At 42.6% G+C, this 24510-nt stretch overlaps 1 protein-coding gene across 2 annotated transcripts in view; it reads right to left on the bottom strand.

Annotated features, from left to right (window-relative positions):
- copb2 (COPI coat complex subunit beta 2) overlaps nt 1–18952 on the bottom strand; it is a 73313-nt gene extending 54361 nt beyond the window's left edge. The window contains exons 1-16 of one of the 2 annotated variants that reach the window (XM_060929840.1): nt 18837–18952; nt 9670–9807; nt 9432–9518; nt 9192–9318; nt 8956–9104; nt 8606–8752; nt 8403–8502; nt 8141–8283; nt 7839–8038; nt 7532–7642; nt 4731–4819; nt 4449–4555; nt 4179–4322; nt 3665–3795; nt 3317–3524; nt 3107–3217 (exon numbers count right to left, since the gene is read on the bottom strand). In XM_060929840.1, the coding sequence (XP_060785823.1) occupies nt 3107–3217; nt 3317–3524; nt 3665–3795; nt 4179–4322; nt 4449–4555; nt 4731–4819; nt 7532–7642; nt 7839–8038; nt 8141–8283; nt 8403–8502; nt 8606–8752; nt 8956–9104; nt 9192–9318; nt 9432–9518; nt 9670–9807; nt 18837–18839 (1995 nt within the window). In that variant the 5' untranslated portion in view covers nt 18840–18952. The remainder of the gene's footprint in view (nt 1–3106; nt 3218–3316; nt 3525–3664; nt 3796–4178; nt 4323–4448; nt 4556–4730; nt 4820–7531; nt 7643–7838; nt 8039–8140; nt 8284–8402; nt 8503–8605; nt 8753–8955; nt 9105–9191; nt 9319–9431; nt 9519–9669; nt 9808–18836) is intronic. The other variant, XM_060929831.1, reaches the window with a different exon arrangement.
- Nucleotides 18953–24510: the final 5558 nt, after the last annotated feature.

The following is a 24510-nucleotide window of genomic DNA, read 5'->3' as shown; positions in this document are numbered from 1 at the left end:
AGAGAGAGAGAGAGGCGTGTACACAGGCCTGCAAGTCGGCCTGTTAGGCTAATTAAAAACAATGCAGCCTTCCCGATTCGCCTTCCGACCCCTCATTTTAAAAGGTAGCCTACATCGTGCTCGTGATTAGCTTTATCTGAGCCTTCTTGGCTTACAGGAAACGGACATCCCTGAGTCAGGCTATAAACCAATTTTGATGCATACAGTAGCAGCTTGACGCAAGGAACCGGCCTTATTGCATTATCCCATTTATCCCGCTTCAGCAATCACTTCCCTTACGATAGGGCACTTGAGTTTTTTTTTTTTTCAGGAAGCCACGCAAAATTAAATGTTCTGATAGGGCATGCAGGCTTTGCAGCAATTAGGGTAATGCTTTTTCATTATTGTTAGTTGCCTTGGTGTTACCTTAAGTGGTTTCTTACATCTAATTATGGTATTTTATTATTATTTTGTTACATTATACTATTTATTTCATTTTAGTATTGGTAGAGGTAAGTGTTGAGTTCAATATTTAAAATAAAAACCTCCAGCTTGTTTTTTGCTATTCCTTGAATGTCAACTAAAGAATGATTGAAAGATTGCCACCAAAAAGGCAAAAAACTAAGGTAAAAACCAGAGATGCACCGATTGACCGGCTGCCGATCGGAATCGGCCGATTTTCACGTGATCAGCCATGACCGGCGACCGGTCGGTCAAAATTAAAATATGCCGATTTTCTGCCGATCAAAACTTGTGTATCACAGAGATAAAAGTGGAAATACTCGTAATTCGCAACTAAAAAGACTGCAGCTACACTGGCAGCTTGAACATGCTTTCTAGTGCGATTGTGTTGCGCTTGCGCAGAACAGTGTCAGTCCTGCGCGCCTAACGAGCTCCAGCGCACGCACAGTTAACAAAAAAATAAAAATAAAAAAAATTCACTATATTTGGATATCCAAATATAGTGAATTTTTTGTACCAGATATTGGATGTGAAAAGAAGAAAATGTTTGTGGTTGTGTGAATTTCCCATTACAGGAATTAATACGTTAGCCTATTACCAAACATCTAGTTAGATTTGTACAAAGAGAGAGAGAAAAAAAAATGTCTTTGTTTTACAACCTTGGTTGCACTTGATTCCATTGGAAATTACTCTACAAATACACATTTGACAAAGATGATAGAACGGCTATGGTATAAGTATAACTGGAAATTATTTTTGTATTTTGATACTGAATGAAGAAATGGGTTATTCTATAAGGCATAAGTTTTCAGATCTAAATAGGCTTATGAAAGTGTGTTCCATAGCAGTAGTCAAATAATATATGAGGGGGACGTTGTTTTGTGCCAGATATTGGATGGGAAAAGACAAAATGTGTGTGTGAATTTCCTATTTCAGGAATTAATATGTTAATACCAAACATGAAGAAAGATTTTACAAAGAACAATGTCTTTTTGTTTGTTTTCAACCTTCGAGGTGTTGAAAATTTATTACTGAAAATCTGGCAGAATGTTCTATTAAAGAAACGATAAAAAGAAAAAAGTCTGTGTGTGTGCTGTGTAGTGGTTTGAAAAAATGAAATCGGAATCGGCCAAAATTGGTATCGGCAGGTCACACTCCATGGGAAATCGGAATCGGCCCAAAAAATTGCAATCGGTGCATCTCTAGTAAAAACTAAACTTTAACTTCAATTTTGGTGAGTAATTTTCATAAATTTAAGAGAGAGGTTTTCCACCAACATCAAGCCCAGCAAACTAATGGCCTGCCCTGTAATGTAAAGTTGGGTCAAGGAATAAAACCAGGCAGGGTTCTGGTAAAAATTGTTTTAGCTGTCTTCTCTTAAAGAACTTAAAAGAATTTAGATTGAACTGAATAATCTCAAATGCTTCTTGTAGCTTTAAAATAGTCCCAGCAGGTGACTCTGAAGAAAAATACTGTGTGTTTGAACACCGCCCGCTGTAAACACTTTGCATACATCCCAATGACCGACTCCACCGACTGCCCCGACACCACCGCGCACGATTCCCTCATCGGCACAGTGGAGCACCACAAATTGCTACCTGGTCTATGGGAAACACTGTACAGTATGTAAAAAAGGCACTTTCAACACAAAACATGGTATGCACAAATTTCCCATGCAATAGGTTTAGACTTTTGCATTTTTTAACATGTTGGAAGTATATTGCATTATACAGTAAAAATATTGCATTATACAGTACACTGCAGTATTTTGTAGTATGCCTTTTTCATGTGCAAACTATTGCATCTGCATTCAAAATATTGCATTTACTGCAGTAATACTGTATAAAAAAAAGCATTTGATACTGCAGTACCACGCAGGCTTTTTTTCATAAGAGGGATGACCAATTTTTGACTTCACATCATCTGCAAACATTCTAGGCTACCACTGACAGAAGTTACTGACTGCCTTTAAGATATACAACATGCTACGTTTTGTTGAGCACATCAATAAAGTGGCACTTATCATAGTGATTCAATGAGAGCGTGAGAGGAATTGTAATCAGGTTTCGTTGGTTACCGCATCGAATATGCAACCTCGAGTGACGGCTTCGAAGTTAAATGAAGAACTAGCCTGTACTGTTGGTGTTGTAAATGCACAAAATAACGGCTAGGAAGCTCAAGTACACGTGAAACACAACAGTTTCTGTTACAAATATAAAAACGACGTCTCTAACCGACGTTTCAATCTCCGACTCGCTCTAGCCACCTGGCTGCACCGCTGCACTCAAGTCAGAGACACGAAGGAGGAAGGGGAGGGGGTGAAGAGGGCAGAGGCACACGCTCTGGAAGAGGGGCGGGGGGATTGGGCAAAGCGTTCCATTCTGGCTTTGAGTTCTCTCACAGATCAGCGGTATCAACTTCAGCGAGAACTTGACTGAAATGCGAGTTCGGACGATATGCGTACATTTTAATGTGAAAACGTACAGTCGTACAATGAGGTAAAAATTCGTAGCGGCTACGCAAGATGCGTACAGGTTGGCAGGTATGCTATAGCCAGAAACATTTTTTAATTCATCTACCCTGACCTAAGTTGGGGGTTAAGATGCCTTGCTGAAAAGCGGAACACATTTAAGGAAGAACCATTTCTCAAGCTACACAATCTTACCTCTGCTTCTACTGCTAGCTGGTAGCCAATCTTTAGTTCCCCTAATTGCAGTGCAAGCTCAAACCTGTGCTCTGGGTCAGTGGACACAGCCAGTGCTTGCTGCTTGAAACCCTATAAATATAAATATCTGATTAAAAATAAGACCTTTTTACATGCAAAACATTTTATATGTAAAGAATCAGTTCATCACATCAGAGTCACATCGGAGACCTGTTTCTCTAGGAAGTGGGCCACCCTGGTCCTCTGCTCTTTTGGAATGGTGGGGAGTACTTTGTCAGCCATGGAGAAGTCACGCCGCATGACAGCTGTCTGGTACTCCAACACTGACACCAGCAGTGAGTAACTGACGATGTTCAGCTCCTTGTCTCCCAGATACAGGCGGTCATCTTTAGGGATGTAGCCCAGCAGGTACATGGTCCTGAGGAGATCAGAGGCTTTGTTTATAAAACGCAAACAAAAAGAACTGTGCAACTTTTTATTGATAAAGTGCAACTTGCATTCAGCTATAAGCCCAACATTCAAGAGATGGAGTAAATTAAAATGTCTAGTGAAACGCACCTATCCAGGTGAGCAATGGTGACGATCTCTCCTCCAACAAAGTAGTTTAATCTGTTGACAGAGCTGGTGTAGATGAAGCAGTCACCCACCCACAGACCCGTCTTCACAATCTCCTGTATCTCACCCTGGACCTGTACGCACGCACGTACACACGTCAGCAAAGTTAGTGTGCTAACAAAATTTGTCACTGTTAGCAGTTCTGATATAACAGTGGACCCTGACATATGATCACTGAAGATACACTTGATGGATCTTTGCGCTCGTGCACAGCGCAAGCAGACTTAATGTCTGGGCTTTTCCTTTTTTTTTTTTTTATTGTAGCGGACAAGTAGATTGTTACAAGACAAATATTTTCATTAGCTATACATGTTTTGAACCTAACCTGCTTGGGTCTGAGTGTAGAAAGATTGGTAACCAATTAGTGTGTAAGTAAATTAAGTAAGTAAACGATGAAGTAAATGATGAATAATTCAGAAAACAATATGCCACTATATATGATTGACTGAATACTAACCTCAAAAGCATCCTCAATGCCATCCTCCGTAACCCCTTCGTTGGACTCTTGTGATGCGGCCACTTTGTCTGCCAGGTAGCGCAAGATGAAGAACGACTCCTCCGTGGCAATGCACACCAGCTCTCCAGAGTCTGACCAGAAGATCTGAACACACGCAAGAGAAAAGTAAGGTCATGTCAGGTTTGGACACAGACATTGGAATGATGAGCTACATATAACAATACATCACTAGCTGGAAAATATTTGGGAAACCAAAGCAATAAGAGTTACATGTTTGGGTTGAATTTCAATGCGCCGAATCAGCTCCGTGTTCTCCCAGTCATAGAAAGCCAAGCCGTTTACGGACCTGACACCCAGCAGAAAGCCACCATAGATACCTGAATGGTAATTAATAAATAAATAAATAAATAAATAAATAAATAAAATAAAATCAATCAGAGAGCTTTCAAAGAACCACTGTCATGGTCCTGAGCTAGGCCCTTAACCCACAACTGCTTAATTCGAGTACAAACTTATTTTGTAAATGTAAAAAAAATAAATAAATAAAATCACCCTCTGCTCCAAAGTCAGGCTTGAAGGACTTCTTCTCTTTAAAATTCTTGAAGATTTTCACCACACTGTTGCTTTCTCTGATTGCATACCTGTGTAAAAGAACAAAATTCGTCACCATCCGCCATCCATCCACCTCATCCACCAATTTTCTACTGCTTATCCGCTTCCAGGTCGTGGGTGCAGCAATCTCAGCAGTAATGCTCAAACCTCCCTCTCCCCAACCACCTCTTCCAGCTCCTCTGGAGGAATACCAAAGCATTCCCTGGACAACCAAGAAATATAATCCCTCCAGCATGTCCTGGTCTGCCCTGGAATCTCTTCCCAGTTTGACATGCCTGAAATACCTCCCTAGGAGGCATTCTAGACAAATGCCTGAACTACCTCAAATGGTTCCCTTCAATGTGAAGGAGCAGTGGCTATACTTTGAGCCCCTCCTGAAAGCCTGAGCTTCTCACCTAATTTCTAAGGCTGAGCCCAGACATCCTGTGGAGGAAACTCATTTCTGCCGCATGTATCCATGATCTCGTTCTTTCGGTCATTACCCAGAGCTTGTGACCATAGGCGAGGGCAGGGATGTAGACTGACCCGTAAATCAACAGCTTCGCCTGATGGTTCAGCTCTCTTCACCACGACAGATTGGGAGAGCATCCACATGACTGTTGACGCTGCACCAATATGCCTGTCAATCTCCCGTTCCCCCCCTTCACTCGTGAACAAGACCCCAAGATACTTATTCCTTCACTTGAAGCAGCAACCTAGAGAGGGCATTCCAACCTTTTCTGGCTGAGGACTATAGCCTCTAATTTGGAGGTGCCGATTCTCATCCCAGCCGCTTCATGCTCAGCTACAAACCGTTCCAAGGCATAATGGAATTCACAGCTTGAAGAAGCCAAAAGGATCACATCATCTGCAAAAAGCAACGACACAATCCTGATGCCCACAAGCCTTGTTCTCTGGCCAGGATGAAAACTACATTGTCCCTCCTGAACAATGTACAACTCAACTAATGTGCAAATCCTCCTTTCCAGTACCCTGGCACAAACCTTCCCAGGAGGGCTGAAGAGTATGATCCCCCCCCTAAAATTGGAGGGCACTCTCCAGTCCCCCTTTTAAAAGATGGGAACCACCACCCCAGTCTACCAGTCCAGATACACTGTCCCTTACCTTCACACAAATGTTGAAGAAGCATGTCAACCAAGACAGCCCAACAACATCCAAAGCCTTCAGGAACTCAGGACAAATCTCATCCACTTCCAGAGCCCTGCCACTGAGGAGTTTTTTTTTTTTAAACTACCTCAGCCACCTCAGCTCCAGTTATGGGTGAGTCCTCCCCAGAGTCCTCCAACTCTGCCTCCTCTATGGAAGGTGTGTCAGTTGGGATCAGGAGATTCTCAAAGTATTCCTTCCATCGCCTGACTATATCCCCATTTGAGATCAACAGCACTCCATCCCTGCTGTAAATAACACGAGCAAAGCAATGCTTTCCTTCTACCCAGAGTCGCCTGACAGTTTACCAGAATCTCTTAGAGGCCGAACCAAAGTCTTTTTCCATTGCCTCACCAAACTCCTCCCACATCCAGGTTTTTGTTCCACAACTATCCGCAGCTGTGCTCCGCTTGGCCCATCGGTACCAGTCAGCTGCTTCAGGAGTTCTACAAGCCAACCAGGTTTGAAAGGCAGCCTCCTTCAGCTTGACGACTCCCTTAAACTCTGGAGTCCACCACCGGGTTCAGGGGTAACCGTCATGACTGGCACCAACAACCTTGCGACCACAGCTCCATACAGTTGCTTCAAGGAATGGAGGCACAGAGTCCATTCGGACTCAACGTCCCCAGCCTCTCTTGGAACGCAGGAAAAGCTTTGCTGGAGGTGATCTGATTGCTAAACGTTCCCAGCACACCCGCACTATACACTTGAGTTTGCCAGATTTATCCGGTGTCTTCATCTGCCATCTAATTCAACTCACTACCAGGTGGTGATCAGTTGACAGCTCAGCTCCTCTCTTCACCCGAGTGTCCAAGACCTCAGGTCTGATGACGGATTTTTTTTTTTTTTAAATCCTATCACCAACCCAAGACCGAGAGTGTTCTGGTACCAAGTGTACTTACAAACACCCTTATGCTCGAACATGTTGTTTGTTATGGATAGACTATGCATAGCACAGGAGTCCAATAACAGAGCACCACTCAGGTTCAGATCAGGTGGGCTGCTCCTCCCAATCACACCTTCCCATGTTTCACTGTCAGTGCCCATGTGAGTGTTAAAAGTCCCCAAGCAGAATGACAGTCACCCAAAGGGGTACCTTTCAGCACCCCACCCAAGGCCTCCAAGAAGGCTGAATACTCTGAACTGGTGTTCAGTGCATAAACACAGACAACAGTTAGTACTCATGCCCCAACCTGAAGCCTCAAGGAGACAACTCTCATCCACCAGAGTGAACTCCAACATACTGGCACCGAACTGGGGGGGCTATGAGAAAACCCACACCTGCTCGCCACCTCTCACAGAGGGCAACTCCAGAAGAGAGTAGAACCCAACCCCTCTCCAGGAGTTTGGTTCCAGAGCCCGTAAGGTGTGTTGAAGTGAGCCTGACTACATTTTTCCTCTCATTAATGAGACCAAAGATGGTAAATAAATTGTAAACCCGATGATTGTTATGTCATTCGACGGCCAATCAGAAACATAATTACTTGGACTAACTCCATGGAGTAGCCATTATAATCTGCCTGTAGGCATTCAGTTATACTTCCTAATTATTGTATCAGTGCTAATCTGTACATGATGGAAGTAAGAACACTTACTCAGAAGAATCATGGGCCCAAACAAACTCCTGAGCAGAGCCAAAGCTCTTGTTCCTCAGAGCCATGGCTGTGTAGATGATGTACTCTCCATCTCCGCAAACCACCACGAACCTGGTAATAGCATGCAAGAATGAAAGCCAATTGATCATAAACAGATATCAGAAGTGAATATTTAATATAAAGTTGATATTTACTTAGCATTAACATCATTGAATAGGTCTTTAAAAAATAAATAAAACTTGATGCTGCTTAAAGAATCAATATGACTTAACATTAGTATTTGCAACATGATTTTGTGCAAACTGACCTTCCATTAGGGTTGTGCTGGATAGTCTGGGGGTAGATCTCACAGCTGCCCATGTCTTTGACAGCCAGTGGCAGCCTTTCGCCGTCTTTAATCTCCGTGTCTCCCATGGCCTTCAGGTTAGCCTGCTGTACCTCTGAATGCTTGGCCCAAATAATCTTACCATTTGTGTCCATGGACATGGCAGGCTCCTCACGACCAAGCTAATGAAAAAAGGAAAGGTAAAAATAAATTTAAAAAAATCAACAACAATAATAACAACATAAGATGTTATTACAAGTACATGCATATATTGTGTGTATTACCTTAATAATAATGCTGCCCTCATCATAACCAAGTGCGACATTGTTGGAACCACGCAAGCCACACACACACCACACCCGCTCCATGCCATAGTTCAGTGTACTTTCCAGTCTGTACGTGCTGGAATGCCAGATGCGCACTGTGCCTAAATATGAGTAAACAGGAGCAACATATATACATAAATAAAAGTAATTCTTGTTGGATCTTATTGATGATTTGTTTAGTGTCGCGTGACTATGTACTGTGGCTCCTCTGGGACCTTACCATCCTCTGAACCTGTAACGATGATTGGCAGCTCGGGGTGGAAGCTAACGCAGGATACATTCTGGGCATGTCCCTCCAGGGTCTGCACGCATGTCTTGTTCTGAGGGGAATAATTCCGTAACCAGGAGAGGTGTAAGCTTATCTACAGAGCTAAGGAAGCACATGTGAACAAAGTCTTTCTGAAAAATGAGACGTGTTCTCACCTGGTAGTCCCAGATCTTCACCAGCCTGTCATCAGCTCCTGAAATGAGATATGGTTTATCTCCGCCGCTGTAATAATCGATGCAGTTCACGCCTTTCTCATGGCCCTCCAGAGTGAAGTTGGGGGATGAGGAACCCAGCTGCCACACCTGAAACATTACGAATGAACAAGCTTTATTTTTCTTCTTAATGTTTTGATACACCAGGGGTTCCCAAACTAATGGTTGCATCACCTGATTTACTGAAGAGGTTTTGGCTCGGGGTTGCAAAAAATAACATCATAATAAAAATATACAGCAGCAGTTCTTAAGTACAAAAAAAAAAAAAATAATAAATAAAAAATAAAAATCACCTTGATGGTTCTGTCCAGTGATGCACTTGCAAACTGGTTGTTGTCTTTGGGGTTGATGACAATCTGCATGACATAGTGGGTGTGACCTTCAAACACCTGACTGCACGACCACTTCTTCTCCCAGTCCCACAGCTTAATGAGCATATCATCTGAACACATACACACACTGAACAGTTACATCATATCCATACACTAAGGTTTACAGAAAGGTTGTTGCTACATTCATAAATACATACCACTGCTAGTAAGGATGTAGGGCTGAGTAGGATGCACAGCGATGCAGCGGATGTAATCCGAATGGGCCTCAAACATGTGCACTCGCTCTAATGTGTTGTAGTTGAAAACACGAATCTGCATATCATCCTAGAAGAGAGCAGATGGAAAACATTTACACAGCTCAAGGCTGAACCAAACTGGATGGAAAAGCACTTAGCCTGAAAAAAAAAAATCCTAAATATTTTAAATAATATACTTACTGCTCCAGTTATGACCCAGTTCTTCCTCGCGACAAACTTTGCAGCTCGCACTGGCAGGTCACACACTTCAAACGTCTTCACCAACGTCTACAATCATAGAAATGAATAATATTCGATGAGCAAGAGCATCTAACTGGCTGATCTACTCTATTCTGGAATTGAGTAACAAGAAGAAAACAATGGAAATACTACAATGTTGAGCAGCTGAATTCATGAGGCAGCCAGCCCCCCCACTCACTTGCGTTTCGTGGTTCCAGACGCACACACTGCCATTGTAGAGACTGGCCAGCATCCACGGCTCAGTGGGATGGAGATCTACGCTTTTGACACGGTCTGACCGAGCTGTGAGCTTGCGCTTGATGTCCAGCCTGAGAGGCTACAGGAAATAAAACAGAAATGACCACTGTATCATTGTAAATGACCCCATAGATGTGCTTTTCTGGATATAATATGCTGTGTGACTGCGACTGAAAATATTTATATCACGATAACTAGGTGTGTGGACTCAAGACCCGACTTCTATTTAAGATATAATTGCACTCAAGGTTAAATCGGAGTTGGCTAAAAACCTGGTTGATGAAGTGAGGAATGAAACACTCAGGTGGTGTGCTGCTGGAGGAAAATAATCAACATTGGAGTGATGTGATGCAGGCCAATGCTAAGCAGTGTTTCTGTTATCACTGTGAAGTTGATTAGTGTTGATTATAGCAGCTTGCCTCATGCAGCATATAAACAGCAGCATGCAGTGATTCCCTCACCAGCCTCTCTTTTTCTTGTCTCGAAGTTAATAAGACACACAAAAAAATAAAAAAAGGCAGAAAGCTTCCTGACATTCACAGTGCTGACACTGCAGACTCCTTCCATAAATGTTAAACATTTCCTTACAGAAATCTTCTCTATATCATCAATTACACACTGTGGCAGCGGGGGCATGGTCAAGCGTCAGTCTGTGAATGGAGAGCGGAGTCAGGGAAGGTAAGTGGAAGAATCACTGCACCTGACGGGAATTAATCTGTGTTTGTGTCTTCCCCAGTGACCGCGCCCTATAAGAGGAGAGGGACAGCAGAGGAAGGGAGCTCTCCCCAACCTGGACACTTGTTTTGTTTTTTTTGTGCGCGCGCGTGTGTGTGTGGGGGGGCGAGCGAAATAAGACACTGAAAAGTGCAAATAAAGAGTTTTGTGAGAACTCAGTTCTGGCCTGCCATGCTTCTGTGCTCCACCCACCTTAAACCATTTCTACACACACATTTTCCTTTGTTTAAAGAAAAAAAAAGTATTTTTAATTCCATGATCAGCTTCAGTTATACAAAACCCTGTGGATGGTATTAGAACAAGCACATTAATATAAACCTGTGATCAGCCTTCGACTCAGAACTACTGTCAGAGCTGCTGTTATAGAAAATTAAGCGACACCTTCTGACCAAACAGAATCGAGAGCTCAACAATGCTGAGCCATCTCACTTTTAAAACTGATGCTAAAGCGACAAGCCAAATATTTGTAACAGTGTAGTTGCATTACATTTATGTTTACCGTTTGGTCATGTAAAACATGTACGCCTACTGACACATTAGTTTATTTGAAGGGTCATAACCATTCAGTACATTTATTCCAGCACTGCTGAATGCTTCAAGGTGCTGATTAATTTACTGTAACAGTAGTTAGTATGCTCTGTAATATGCTCTCTCTGCTTATAGCAACAGCTTCCACAGAGACTTGTAGAACATATGCTCCACATAAAAGGATTATTAACAAGAGCCTCCAGTGTCGGCTTTGTACCAATCAAAGGTCAAGCTGTAACGTTAAGTCTTTCACCACACTTTTCAGGTTCTCAGTAACATCTATTCTAAGGAGCACTGTTTGTCTTGTTAACTTCAACAGAGAGAAATAAAGTGAGGCTGATGAGGGAGTGACTTTAGATCCACTGTAAAGTAAGCGATAACAGGCACTTGTTTCACAGACACCATGTATTAAAGGAGAACTGAAGCCAAATTTATTATCAAAATTCTACTTCTCTCGTTTTATTAAATATAGGAATGCATTTTTGATAGCTACTTTGTCACTGCTATAGCAAGTTATTAGTGAAATATGCTATGTAATATCTCAGTCCGGGCGGCACGGTGGTGTAGTGGTTAGCGCTGTCGCCTCACAGCAAGAAGGTCCTGGGTTCGAGTCCTGGGGCCGGCGAGGACCTTTCTGTGTGGAGTTTGCATGTTCCACGCGGACACGGGGAGGTTTCCTCCGGGTGCTCCGGTTTCCCCTACAGTCCAAAGACATGCAGGTTAGGTTAACTGGTGACTCTAAATTGACCGTAGGTGTGAATGTGAGTGTGAATGGTTGTCTGTGTCTATGTGTCAGCCCTGTGATGACCTGGCGACTTGTCCAGGGTGTACCCCGCCTTTCGCCCGTAGTCAGCTGGGATAGGCTCCAGCTTGCCTGCGACCCTGTAGAAGGATAAAGCGGCTAGAGATAATGAGATGAGATATCTCAGTCCATATGTCAAAGCAGTGGCCGTAAACGAGATTCGTCAAGACATCCTAGGACGGAAGTAAAACATACAGCGGAAATCAAAGTGACCAACATCTGCCAACGGTGTCAAAAGACACGCGTGCCCTTTTTCGAATGCTGATGTAATCAAGCCGGAAGTTTTGTTTGTTTCAATAGCAATCAGGAAAGTTTGAAAAAAAAAAAAAGCAGGCAGTAATCTTCATTTAAAATCGTTTTGTGCAATATTTTGTTTTGGAAAGTAGTTTTCAAAATGGCGGCACTGACACCTGGCTGACACTTCACGTTTCAAAGTCTCGCACAAGTCTCGTGAAGATCGCGTGGATAAGTGACGCCTGCCATGGACCAAATGAACTAAATTCAAATGGCTAAAAACCGAATAGGCTGATAAGTATAATATTTAATTGTAATTAGTTGCCAATACGAGTCATGATATAAGGTTACTAAAACAGAAAACATAATTGAATAAACGTTAAGAAATAAAGCAAGTTTAAAAATTACTTCAGTTCCCCTTTAACTATAAATAAGTATAAAACTATATTTTTGTTACCACTACTAGGCTTATTTATAAATGGGGAAGCCATGGCCTAATTAGATTAGATTGGATAAAACTTTATTGATCCCTTTGGGAGGGTTCCCTCAGGGAAATTAAGATTCCAGCAGCATCATTACAGATAAACAGAGACAAGAAATAGAGAAAAACTTCTAGATAAATTAAAATAAATTAAGTATTTACATATACAAATATAAAAGATATGGGGAAGAGAGGAAGGGGGAGGGGGAGAAGTGGGGTTAGGGTAAGTGTGTGTGTGCACATTGTGCGGTATTGCTTATTGTTAGGCTAGGCTAGGCTACTGCTCCTTCCCGTCCTCCTGTTACCCCTCCTCCCCCCCAGAGAGGAGTTGTACAGTCTGATGGCATGAGGGACAAAGGAGTTTTTGAGTCTGTTCGTCCTGCACTTGGGAAGGAGCATTCCGTCACTGAACAGGCTCCTTTGGTTGCTGATGACAGTGTGCAGAGGGTGACTGGCATCGTCCATGATGTTCAATAGTTTGTCCATAGACCTATTCTCTGCCACCGTCACCAGAGTCCAGCTTCATGCCGACCACAGAGCTGGCCTGCCTGATCAATTTGTCCAGCCTGGATATGTCCTTCTTGGATGTGCTGCCCCCCCAGCACACCACAGTGTAAAACAGGACACTGGCGACCACAGACTGATAGAACATCCACAGGAGTTTCCTGCAGATGTTAAAGGATCGCAGCCTCCTAAGGAAGTATAGCCTGCTCTGTCCCTTCCTGTATAAGTGATTGGTGTTACAAATCCAATCCAGCTTGCTGTCCAGCCACAGCCCAAGGTATTTGTAGGAATCCACAGCCTCCACCTCGACTCCCTCAATCAGAACTGGTCATGACCTTGGTCTGGACCTAACCAAAGTCAATGACCAGCTCCTTGGTCTTCGAGGTGTTGAGCTGCAGATGGTTCCTGTTGCACCACACAGCAAAGTCCCTCACCAGGCTCCTATACTCCTCCTCTCTGTTGTCACTGATACACCCAACGATGGCCGTGTCATCGGCAAACTTCTGAATGTGACACAGCTCCAAGTTGTAGCAGAAGTCCGCGGTGTACAGGGTGAAGAGAAGAGGGGCCAGCACCGTGCCCTGGGGTGCTCCAGTGCTGCTAATTACAGTGTCAGACGTGATGCCCTTCAGCCTGACATACTGCGGCCTGTCAGTGAGGTAGCTGGAGATTCAGGTGACCAGGCAAGGGTCCACTCGCATCCTGTTCAGTTTGTCCTGAAGCAGTAGGGGCTGGATGGTGTTGAAGGCACTCAAGAAGTCCAAGAAGAGAATACTCACTGTGCCATTTCCCTTATCCAGATGCGAGTAAGCTCGGTGTAGCAGGTAGAGCATGGCGTCTTCCACACCAACACCTGCCCGGTATGCAAACTGCAGACAGTCCTGGGTATGTTGTACCTGGGGTCTGAGGAGGCTGAGGAAGAGCCGCTCCAATGTCTTCATCAGATGTGAAGTGAGCACCACCGGTCGGAAGTCGTGCAGCTCGCTGGGCCGATTCTTTTTGGGAACTGGAACGATACATGATGTCTTCCAGAGGGTTGGAATTCAGCAGCGCAGGTCTTCAGTAGTCGTGGACACACCTTGTCCGGGCTTGCTGCTTTCCTGGGGTGAAGCTTCCTCAGTTGACCTCTGACCTGGTCTGCAGTAATGCACAGAGGAGTCTGTGTTGAGGTGGGGGAGGAGGGGGCTGCTGTGATGACTGGGGGGAGGTGTGTTGAGGGAAGGAGGAGAGATGGCTGCAGTGAGGGAGGGGGGGGGGGACGTGGGCTGGTTGAACCGATTGAAGAAGTCTTTCAGTACGTTTACATGCACGTCCAAATCGAGCTACTGTCGGTAATCGAGCAAAGGGTCCCAGCAGGGGTGCCAGAGAAATCCAATCCTACATGCACAAGTGAAATCGGGCTATTGTGCAAGGTGCATTGTGCACCCGAGCCACACGTGGCGCTACACGCCCCATTGTGTTGGTACACTTCCGGTTGTCGTCATGAAGAAGAGCTATAGTGTTGCCAGATACTGCTAACGTATTCCAGCCCAAAACATGTTCAAATCTGCTAAAATGCACTTAAAACCCCCCAATCTGGCAACACTGGAAGTTCCGTGTTCAAGCTGTTCGGCTTGCTCTAACAGACTGTATGGCTACAAACTGTCCGGCGCAGACCACTGTTTTGTAAGACAACTTATTTGGCACAATAATATTTTTCTAAAGTCCATTTTTTGCTTACAAAAATATATTTTTTTTTTGCTTACAATTTAACTTGTGTCTTAATAAACACACAAAAAGTTCAATTGTTTTGTTTTTATTGACATTCTTCAGATGTTGGACACACACACACACACACACACACACACAAATACAATGACTTGTTTATGTACATAATTCACAGCTATGCAACAGCTGTACAGATGTATTTGGTGATACAGTAAGTGAGCTAAATTTTAACAGTGCAAACAATGCCACAAAAAGAAAAGATTCATGCCGTTGTCATGATTCGTTGTCATGCCGACCGAGGCTGTTGTGTTTCCCGCTTGTGGTCTCGTCACTCGTCACTTCCGGAAGGGGCAGTGCTGAAGTAAGTAGCTCGAATACGTAGCTCAATAGGGTATACATGCACTAAGTAGCTCGGCAGAAATCGCATAATCTAGGTCGTGTAGCTCGATTCCGAGAAATCAAGTTCGGTTCAATTTCAGCCGAATTAAGGTGTATACATGGCATTTTGAACTTCGATTTCAGTTGAGCAACGGCAGAAATTCGATTCTCTCTATGTGCATGTAAACGCACTGATTCAACTCGTTCGCCCTCTCCACTGTCCCCTCAACGACTCTGGTCTTTGTATTGTGGCCTGTGATGGTTTTCACACCTTCCCAGACCTCCCTCATGCTGTTCTCCTTCAGCTTCTGCTCCACCTTTCTCCTGTAGCTGTCCTTAGCTTCCCTCATGCAGCGTTTCACCTCCTGCTGTGCTGCTTTCATCACCTCCCTATCCCTACTCCTGAAGGCAGCCTTCTTCCTGTTGAGGACAGCTTTGACTTCCTGTGTTACCCATGGCTTGTTATTAGGGTAACACCGTACACTCTTAGCGGGGGAGACCACGTCTGCACAGAAGTTGAGGTAATCTGTCAGACAGTGTGTCAGCCCCTCTATGTCCTCACAGTATGGGCTAAGCAACACATCCCAGTCCATGATGTCATAGCAGTCTCTGAGGGCATCTTCCATTTCAGGGGACCACCTCCTGATGGAGCTAGTTGTTGCAAGCTGCCTTTGGACCAGGGGGGTGTACTTCAGCTGTAGAAGAACCAGGTTATGGTCAGACTTCCCTAGTGGGGGGAGAGGTGTGACTCTGTATGCATCCTTCACATTAGCATACAGCAAGTCAACTGTCCTGTTGTTCCTTGTTGGACAATCCACAGCCTGGTAAAAAGCAGCCAAAGTAGAGTCCAAAGCAGGGCTCAACATTAACGGTTGTCCGCTTGTCTGGGACAAGTGATTCTTTTTGTCGGACAAGTTCATCTCAGTTACTTGTCCGATCGGACGAGTGCTAAAATACGCCGATATTCGGGTTACATATCAAATTTATCAGTTTATTCACATGATTCCCAAAGCATCTCACTCGACATATTGTTTTGATGAATCGCCGGATATTTCCTCTTCGGAAAGAGCAATGTGCGCATGCGCAATATTCCGCTTGCGAAACCGGCCAATACCGCTTCATGTATTTGAGCTGAAAAGTAAACGGTCGTTTACCAGACCATCCAGGATTTTGCAATTTGCAACATCAATGCAAATTCAACCAATCCCTGTGAATTCAGGGCAGTGTTGCAATTGTATCCAATCACTGCAACTTTCCCACAAATTTGACCAATCATTGGCGTCGTCTTGAGGTGACGTCGACAAACTACCTTCCGCCTTACTTCTGTGTATACGCTCAAGAGAAGCAGCATGTGCGAGTCAGTGTTTATATAGGCTTAAATTCTGTTACTGAAAGGGTGTTATGTTTACAGCGAAGGACTGTGTGCACTTTACATTATTTTTTACTTAATACAAGAAATTAATGGATGCCAACATTTTTGCCAAAATGGTATTTTATTTTTCATTGTTTAGGCAGCTTCAGCATCATACTGTGAGATTCTGTTCAAATTGTTTTTTTCTTCTATGAAGCCTGAGCCATTTATTTTATTAGTTTATAATTATTGTTTAATTTAGTCTTCAGGAGAGACTGCCTGCACACAGTACTAGTATTAATAGTTTTTTTCTTGAAAATATATACAATTGAAAATATATATAATTTTAATTTTCTGGTTTTCAATTTCTCATAAATAAATTAATGATTGATGGAGTCCAATTTTTTTCTGCAGTGAATAGATTTTTGTGTTAAAGTAATTCTGGTGAAATTAGTTTATTACAAATAGTTTGTTTATTTGTGTTTTTTTTTTCTCAAATTTTTCTTTGGACAAGTCAACTTCACATTCGGACAAGTAAATTTCCTTTCAACTTGCCTGACAGGACAAGTGGTTTCAAAAGTTAATGTAGAGCCCTGCAAAGTAGCACGATTAAAGTCCCCAGAACTGATGATAAATGCCTTAGGGTGCTGTGTCTGCAGCCTTGCTGTGACAGAGTGAATCCTCTCACATGCAGCGGCTGCATCTGCCTTCGGAGAGATGTAAACACAGATGGTGATCACGTGACTGAACTCCCTCGGCAGATAATATGGCCGCAGGCTAATGGCTAGAAGCTCCAAGTCCGGGCAACATAAAACTGTCTTTACGGATATATGTCCCGGGTTACACCAGCGGTTGTTGAATGGTTAGAGATGCAGCTTTGGGACCAAAAGGTCACTGGTTTGATTCCCTGGACCAACAGGAATGGCTGAAGTGCCCTTGAGCAAGGCACCAAACCCCCAACTGGTCCCCAGGCTGCTCTGGGTATGTTGCTCTAGATAAGAGTGTCTGCTAAATACCTGTAATGTAGTATAAGATATACTTGTGTGTGAACTATTTAAAAATATATATCATTATTTAATTAATTTAAAAGAAAAAAAAAACATTGTAATTGTTGACAAATTTCTGAAAAGGAATAAAACATTAAGAGATGTACACTTAGGGCAAAGGGTGTACAATTAGGCCCCACAACACTGAAAATGCATGGAATCCGTGATAACCGTACCCAGTAAAAGTAAACAGAAAGGTGGACTCTTCTGCTGGGGGCTTATTGCCCCAAATCTGAAGGGAATTGGTTCTACTTGTTGACTTGCTGGAAACTGTTGCACTTTTATTATTGGATTTGATGCCAGTTAATTTGTAATAGTGCGTGTTTGTTCTATTACTGTTAATAAAAGTTAGATTATTTAAACCACATAAATAAATAAATAAATAAAAGCATCCTGACGAATGCCCCCCTTTCTCCTAAAGAAAAACTTCAGTGTTGTTTCTGCATCCCATCATACAGCTGGCCGATACAATACAATGATACTACCAACATCGGAAATCATGTCACTGGGATCTCACAGGGAGATTGATATTTTCTAACATTGAAAAAAAAACCATCAATTAATTAGAAGCAGCAGATTTGAAAGCTCAATCTTCTGCACTGAATTTTTTTTCTGAAAGAATTCTCTAACAATTCTTTGAAATTTTTTTGCCTTTTGCAGCTTAAAATATTTAATATTTTGCTGACAGCTGGTGAGCAAACACACACACACACACCTTGCTACATAGTAGAAAAAGCGTAAAGTGTCATATGGTCTCCCACCCTTACTGCGTCGTTGATTATTTTCCTAGAACAGCACATCCTACAGATGTTTCATTCCTAATTCCAACCCAAATCAATGCTTTGAATGGTCGTTATTAAGTGTTAATACGCTGACTAGTGAGCCATGTATAATAACATAAATAAACAGAGCTTGTGAACAAAAAGAACACCACCACCGAACTAACAGTAACAGTATAGGTGTTAAAGAAATAACGCACTTTTCTGTTACACCTTAACATTTAATTACATGGATACTGGAGATCAGTTATATTAGACAGCGAGCTAGCTAACAAGCAAGATTTATTTACAGACTGCAAACCGTTCATAATGATTTATACCTAACAATCTGTGGATGTGTAATATGTCACTTTTTTAAAAACGCAAGAGCCACACAATTTGGCGAAAAAGCCCTAAGCCACAACATTAGCGTTAGCATTAGCATTTCGTCTATGTGGCAGTAAGGCCTCCAGTTTAGCACGGATGAAATGTTTCTAGGTAGCTGTGCTGTGTTGTGCTATCCTGCTAACTCCACTAATACATATTTAATTTTGTTGAAACACCACCAGCGCTATTACACTCACCATGTCTGCTCTTGCTGCGCTTTTCCCTTATAATAAATTTGCAATACTGACACCGCCGCTGAAAGTCTCTTCTACACGGCAAATCTGACGTGGAACTTCCTGAAACGTGTTGTCGGAAGTGATATGACGTAGCCACGCAAAGCATTGTGGGTAGTGCGTATTTGTGTTTTGGAGCAGCGTGTCGCTGTTTTTTGACAGAAGTTTATTTGAAACGAGTCACCTGACCAAACGTGTGACGGCTTTACATGAAAAACACATGATGTGATTCAGTTAATGTAATTTTACGTTTTTTTAATGTAAAAAAAGCACAACAGGCCTTAATACATGACTTGGTTTGGTTGACCATTGGATGAAGCAAAAACACATTTTTTAAAAAAATCTTTATTGAAAATAACAGCAACAAAATATAAATACAGTTATTAATACAAACACAAACAACAAACCAAAAGCCAGGGGGAGTTTTCAAATAAAAACACTGAATCATCTTCTTTTGGCTGCTCCTGTTTAGGGGTCACCATAGCAGATCTTTTGTCTCCATTGCTCCCTGTCCTCCGCATCCTTCTCTACTTAGGGTGACCAGACGTCCCGGTTTTACTGGGACAGTCCCGATTTGGGGTTGTGTGTCCCGAGTCCCGACAAAAGTCTGTCGGGACACGGATATGTCCTGGTTTTCGCCACTCGCGACGTTTGCAACTGAGCAGCGTGGGAATCATTAGCGGAGAAATGTCTGCATTTACTATTTTGATGAATTGACAGGAATCGCAAACTTTCCTGGTTACTGCCCCCTGGCCCTGTGGCATGGGTGTTTATTTAGCCACATTATTCCAGACAACAGAACGTGTTGCCATGCAACAATAAACATTAACTGGCATGAATGTTCTTTGTCTAACAGCAGTAGTGCCGCAGCAATTATGCCGAAAAGAAAATGTACCTTTTCCAAAGATTTACAGGGCACCTACCCCTTCCTCCGAGAGGTGCAGAACAATGCGCACGAAGCCTACTGCACACACTGTAAGTGCTTTGTTCTTGTACTGAGTTGGGTAGCCTATGTTGCAAATGCTGTGCGCTCCTGTGGGGGCTTTCCTCGGGCTGTTGCCCCTCTCCTCCTTTAGTGCTGTTTTGTTTGAGTGTATATTTACGGAAGCTGCGAGAGACCCTTCATATAATCTTTTTTTATTCACCTTGTTATCCCGAGATAACGACATAATTAATTCAGGATCTCGAGAAAACAACACAACTAATTCGAGATCTCGAGAAAACAAAACCGTTATTCCGAGATCTTGAGAAAACAAAACAATTATTTCATGATCTCAGCTGGATCACTGTATCTCCGTCGGTAGAGACGAAGCCGGGCCAGTCTTCTGCGGAGGTGCCGCGGACTAATTTTGAAATTATCCCTTATTAAAAGACTTAATGCAATCTCTCCCTGTGTCAACCCCTGATCAAAATATTGCCTTATTAGGTGATCAATAATTCCAGAAATTCTAATGACCAAAGTTGCGTCTATACAGAATGAGAAATAGCCCCAAAGTCAGCATATCACAAGTCTCTTGGTGCACCTGAATGAACCATTTCTTAGCTGTTTACTCGAGATCTCGGAATAACGGTTTTGTTTTCTGGAGATCTCGGAATAACGGTTTTGTTTTCTCGAGATCTCAAATTAATTATGTCATTATCTCGGGATAACAAGGTGAATAAAAAAAGGATTACCGTATATGAAGGGCCTCTCTCGGCTTCCGTAGTATATATTCTCAAATCACTTGTCTCTTCTTTGTTTCTGTTTAACATACCATTCTGACAGTTTGGCCATATTGCTGTGTTGAACAGCTTGTTGCACCTTCCATTAAAGTGTCCACTTTTGTACACATCTTGCTTTATTCATTCAGTTGTGGGGAATGGTTAGTAAGGTTGATTCTGACCTAGGCTATGTTGAGGTCACATATCTACTTAAGTTCATGCTATAGTGCATACAATTTTAGAGATATAGCCTACATGTGCATATGCATTCTTCTTGGTGTTCTCACAAATAGGTGAAATAAATCAGTTTAAATTTGGCCTATGAACATAGCCTGGCCTATTCTCAGCCATTACAAAATCTGTTGTCTGACCATAATTTAACTGATCTGTATACCACTATGCTACTAGATAACAAAATTCCTGTTTGTTTTATTTTATGTGAGAAGTTGATAAATGTGAGCTTCAACAAAATGATAAGAGCACCTCTCTGAGTGTCACGTTTACGTAAAAAAAAAGGTGTGCGTGCGCGAGCATGGTCGCACGCAAAAGTGTCCCGGTTTCAGACTAGGGAAATCTGGTCACCCTATCTCTACTACAGCTGTCACTTTCATGTCCTCTCTCACCACATCCATGTATCTCCTCTTTGGCTTTCCTCGTTTTCGTGTGCCTGGCAGCTCCATCCTCAACATTCTCCTTCTAACATGCTCTGCATCTCTTCTCAGGATGTGCCCATACCGTCTCAGTCTCATCTCTCTTAGCTTAATTCACAGAGGAGCATCGGAGATTTTAGATTTTAGAAGCTTGAGAAAATAATCAGCTTCAGGGAGAGCACTGTGGAACTGGAATAGCTCGACGTGTGTATATTTCTGCTCCAGCACGGCGCCAACGCCAACATCCGCAACATCGACGGCAAATCGGCGCTGGACCTGGCTGAGCCATTTGTTAAAGCTGTGCTTACCGGCAATGCCTCCATGCTGATGCTGGAAGCGCAGCAGAGGTCTGTCGGAGCATCACCAGCTTCAAACAGTGGCCCCACTAGTGGGGATCCCCCTTCTTCCCCTTTGAACAGCGGCGGCGTCAGCAGCACTCGCCTTCATCATCATCATCATTATCACCAGCGGGTGATGCCATCAAATACACATCCACCACAGGATTATCAACATTATTTTGATCATGAAAACTATCAACAGTCTCCAGTGTGAAAAAGCTTCTTGTCTAATCTTAAATCAGGAGTACATGAGGACTCTGCTGTTACAAGCCATACACAGGCTACCTCATCCGCCACTACTGCCATGGTTTTGTTGGATGAGACTATCCAAAATGGAAGCTCCCTGGGTAAGGAATTCACAAATTGAATTCTCTCTTAATGGAAATACTACTGTAAATGGCAATATTACTGCTCCATATCTCAAGTACACATCAGAGACCTTAAGAAATATAGGACGCTTAGGTAATCATCATCTTGTGCGTACTGTGAGAAAGGGTCTCTTTAAAAACAATCTCTGGTTTCCTCGACATTTATCGCTAATAGAGAATGAAGAGTCTGAGGCTCCAACTACTGTATCTCATCAACATCGGTCTGTTAATGAAGACTGTGAATCTTCAATTCCAGTACTGGTTACACAACGATGAAGCTTGACTAAAGTTCAGTATGTTACATGCAACAAAAATCTTCGACAATTAGAGAGAAGTGACACCATACTCTCACAGACATCGAACATAAAGCTTGCAGTAGTCAACACTTGCTCCATCAGAAACAAGTGTCTTGAATTTATTGATCATGTTACTCGTAGTCAATGTGACATGTGTTTTGTTAGTGAAACATGGCTCAGGGAAAATGATGGTCATATTCTCTCCCAGCTTAGAGGATCGACTTATGACTTCATTTCTATTCCTAGGATGGACAGACCTGGAGGAGGTCTGGGACTGTGGTTTTTAAAACAATACAGAGTCAAACTGATGAAGTCAAAAGTTTGGTTCTTTTGAGAGTGGCGAGTTCAGAGTCATGGTAGGCAATGATGCTCTGTATTTTATTAGTATATATAGACCTCCATTCTCACCCAGTCATCTGGTTCCTTGTTCAACTTTCACTACAGAATTTGCTGAGTTCATCAATAATGTTATCACCGACTATCCCAATGCAATCATTTTGGGTGACTTCAACATCCATGTAAATGATGAGGAAGATAATGACACTAAGCGCTTCAATGACATCCTATCAGCGAATAACCTCATACAACATGTCACCCAACCCACACATGAGTCTGGCAATATTCTCGACCTCATCATATCTGCATCAGGGTCAGGTCATATCCTCAGCAAACCTTCCTACACTCACTTCATCAGTGATCATGCCTTTGTCGAAGTGCAGCTGTCGGTGCAGAGACCTAAAGTTATCCGCAAGACCATCAATTATCGCAAGATCAAAAATATTGACCATCAGGCCTTCTTAGCTGATCTTACTGAAACTTGTCAGAAGCTTATGGAGTTAACAATAGGTGATAGTTTCATGGAAAATTACAACACACAACTCACTGCTGTACTCGAGCGTCATGCTCCTGTCATCACTAAACGCATATCTGCCAGGGATCATACTCCCTGGTTTGATGTAGATCTTAAGAAATTAAAGCGTGAACTGAGAAAATTAGAAAGAAAATGGAGGTCTTCAAAAGATCTAGAAGACTATATTAATTTCAAAAGAAGTAAAGTTGCTTTTAGAAAGTCTAGTACTAGAAAAAGGGCATCTTATATTAATGAGAAAATCAGCAGCTTCAGAAGAGACTCTGCTAAACTCTACAGAGAGATCTCACAAATACTCGACCTTCAATGTGAAAATCCTCTGCCAGAGTCAACCACAGATCTAGGCCTTGCGGAGGATTTTGCTAATTTTTTCATCAACAAAATTGATAAAATTCGTAGTGATTTAGCTGAGCATTCCAACTATCAGCCGGAGCATCCCACCGAGTACAATTCTCTGCATTTACACAGGTTGATGAAGTAACTGTCACCAACCTTATTAAGTCTTCAAAACCTAGCACTTGCTCATCAGATCCTATTCCAACTGCTATTCTTAAACAATATCACATTTTTACACTCGCTATAACAAAAATCATTAACAGTTCCTTTGTCTGTGGAATTTATGAGGAATGGAAAGTTGCTATTGTGAAACCTCTTCTCAAGAAGTTGGGCATGGCATTAGTTAAAAGCAGTTACAGACCAGTCAGCAACCTATCCTTTGTTTCAAAGATAGCTGAAAAGTGTGCTCTAGGTCAATTTGTACCATATGCCAATGACAATAAACTCATACCTGACTATCAAAGTGCTTACAGAAAACATTTTAGTATGGAAACGGCCCTAGTCAAGGTTACCAATGACTTTCTGTGGGCTATGGAACAGCAGCAGGTCACGACACTTATCAGTCTTGACCTGTTGTTAGGACTTGGACTGTTTTGGCCTCTAGAGGCCGCTGTTATTTCCTTTTCGTGTCATATTTATTTTGGCCTCTAGAGGCCGCCACTGTTCCTGTGTTTTGCGTTTTTTTTTGTTAATTGCCTGTTAGTCCTAATTATCTTCACCTGTGTCCTTAATTAGTTTGTGTATTTATACCCCTGAGTTCAGTCCTCTTGTCACGGAGTCTTTGTGCTGTTATGTTTATCTCCAGTTTCCTTTGTACTGTGTTTTGTGGATCTTCTGAGCTTTTGCATTTTTGCCTTTTTCTTTTTGAATTATACTCTTTGTTTTTGTTTTTTTGTTTTGCCCTGGATTGTATATAGTGTACATAGTATAAATAAACCTTTTGTTACTTTTTCTACTTCCGCCTCACGCCTCTGCATTTGAGTCATTCCCCTGGTGGCCTAGTGGGGGTTTGCTGGATCATCACACCAACGAACCAGGTTCGAATCCCAGCAAAACCCTAACAGAAAGACTCCGTCATGAC

The sequence above is a fragment of the Neoarius graeffei genome, chromosome 1 (genome assembly GCF_027579695.1).
Source record: "Neoarius graeffei isolate fNeoGra1 chromosome 1, fNeoGra1.pri, whole genome shotgun sequence".
Taxonomy (NCBI): domain Eukaryota; kingdom Metazoa; phylum Chordata; class Actinopteri; order Siluriformes; family Ariidae; genus Neoarius; species Neoarius graeffei.
This window is presented reverse-complemented; position numbering and strand designations above follow the sequence as displayed.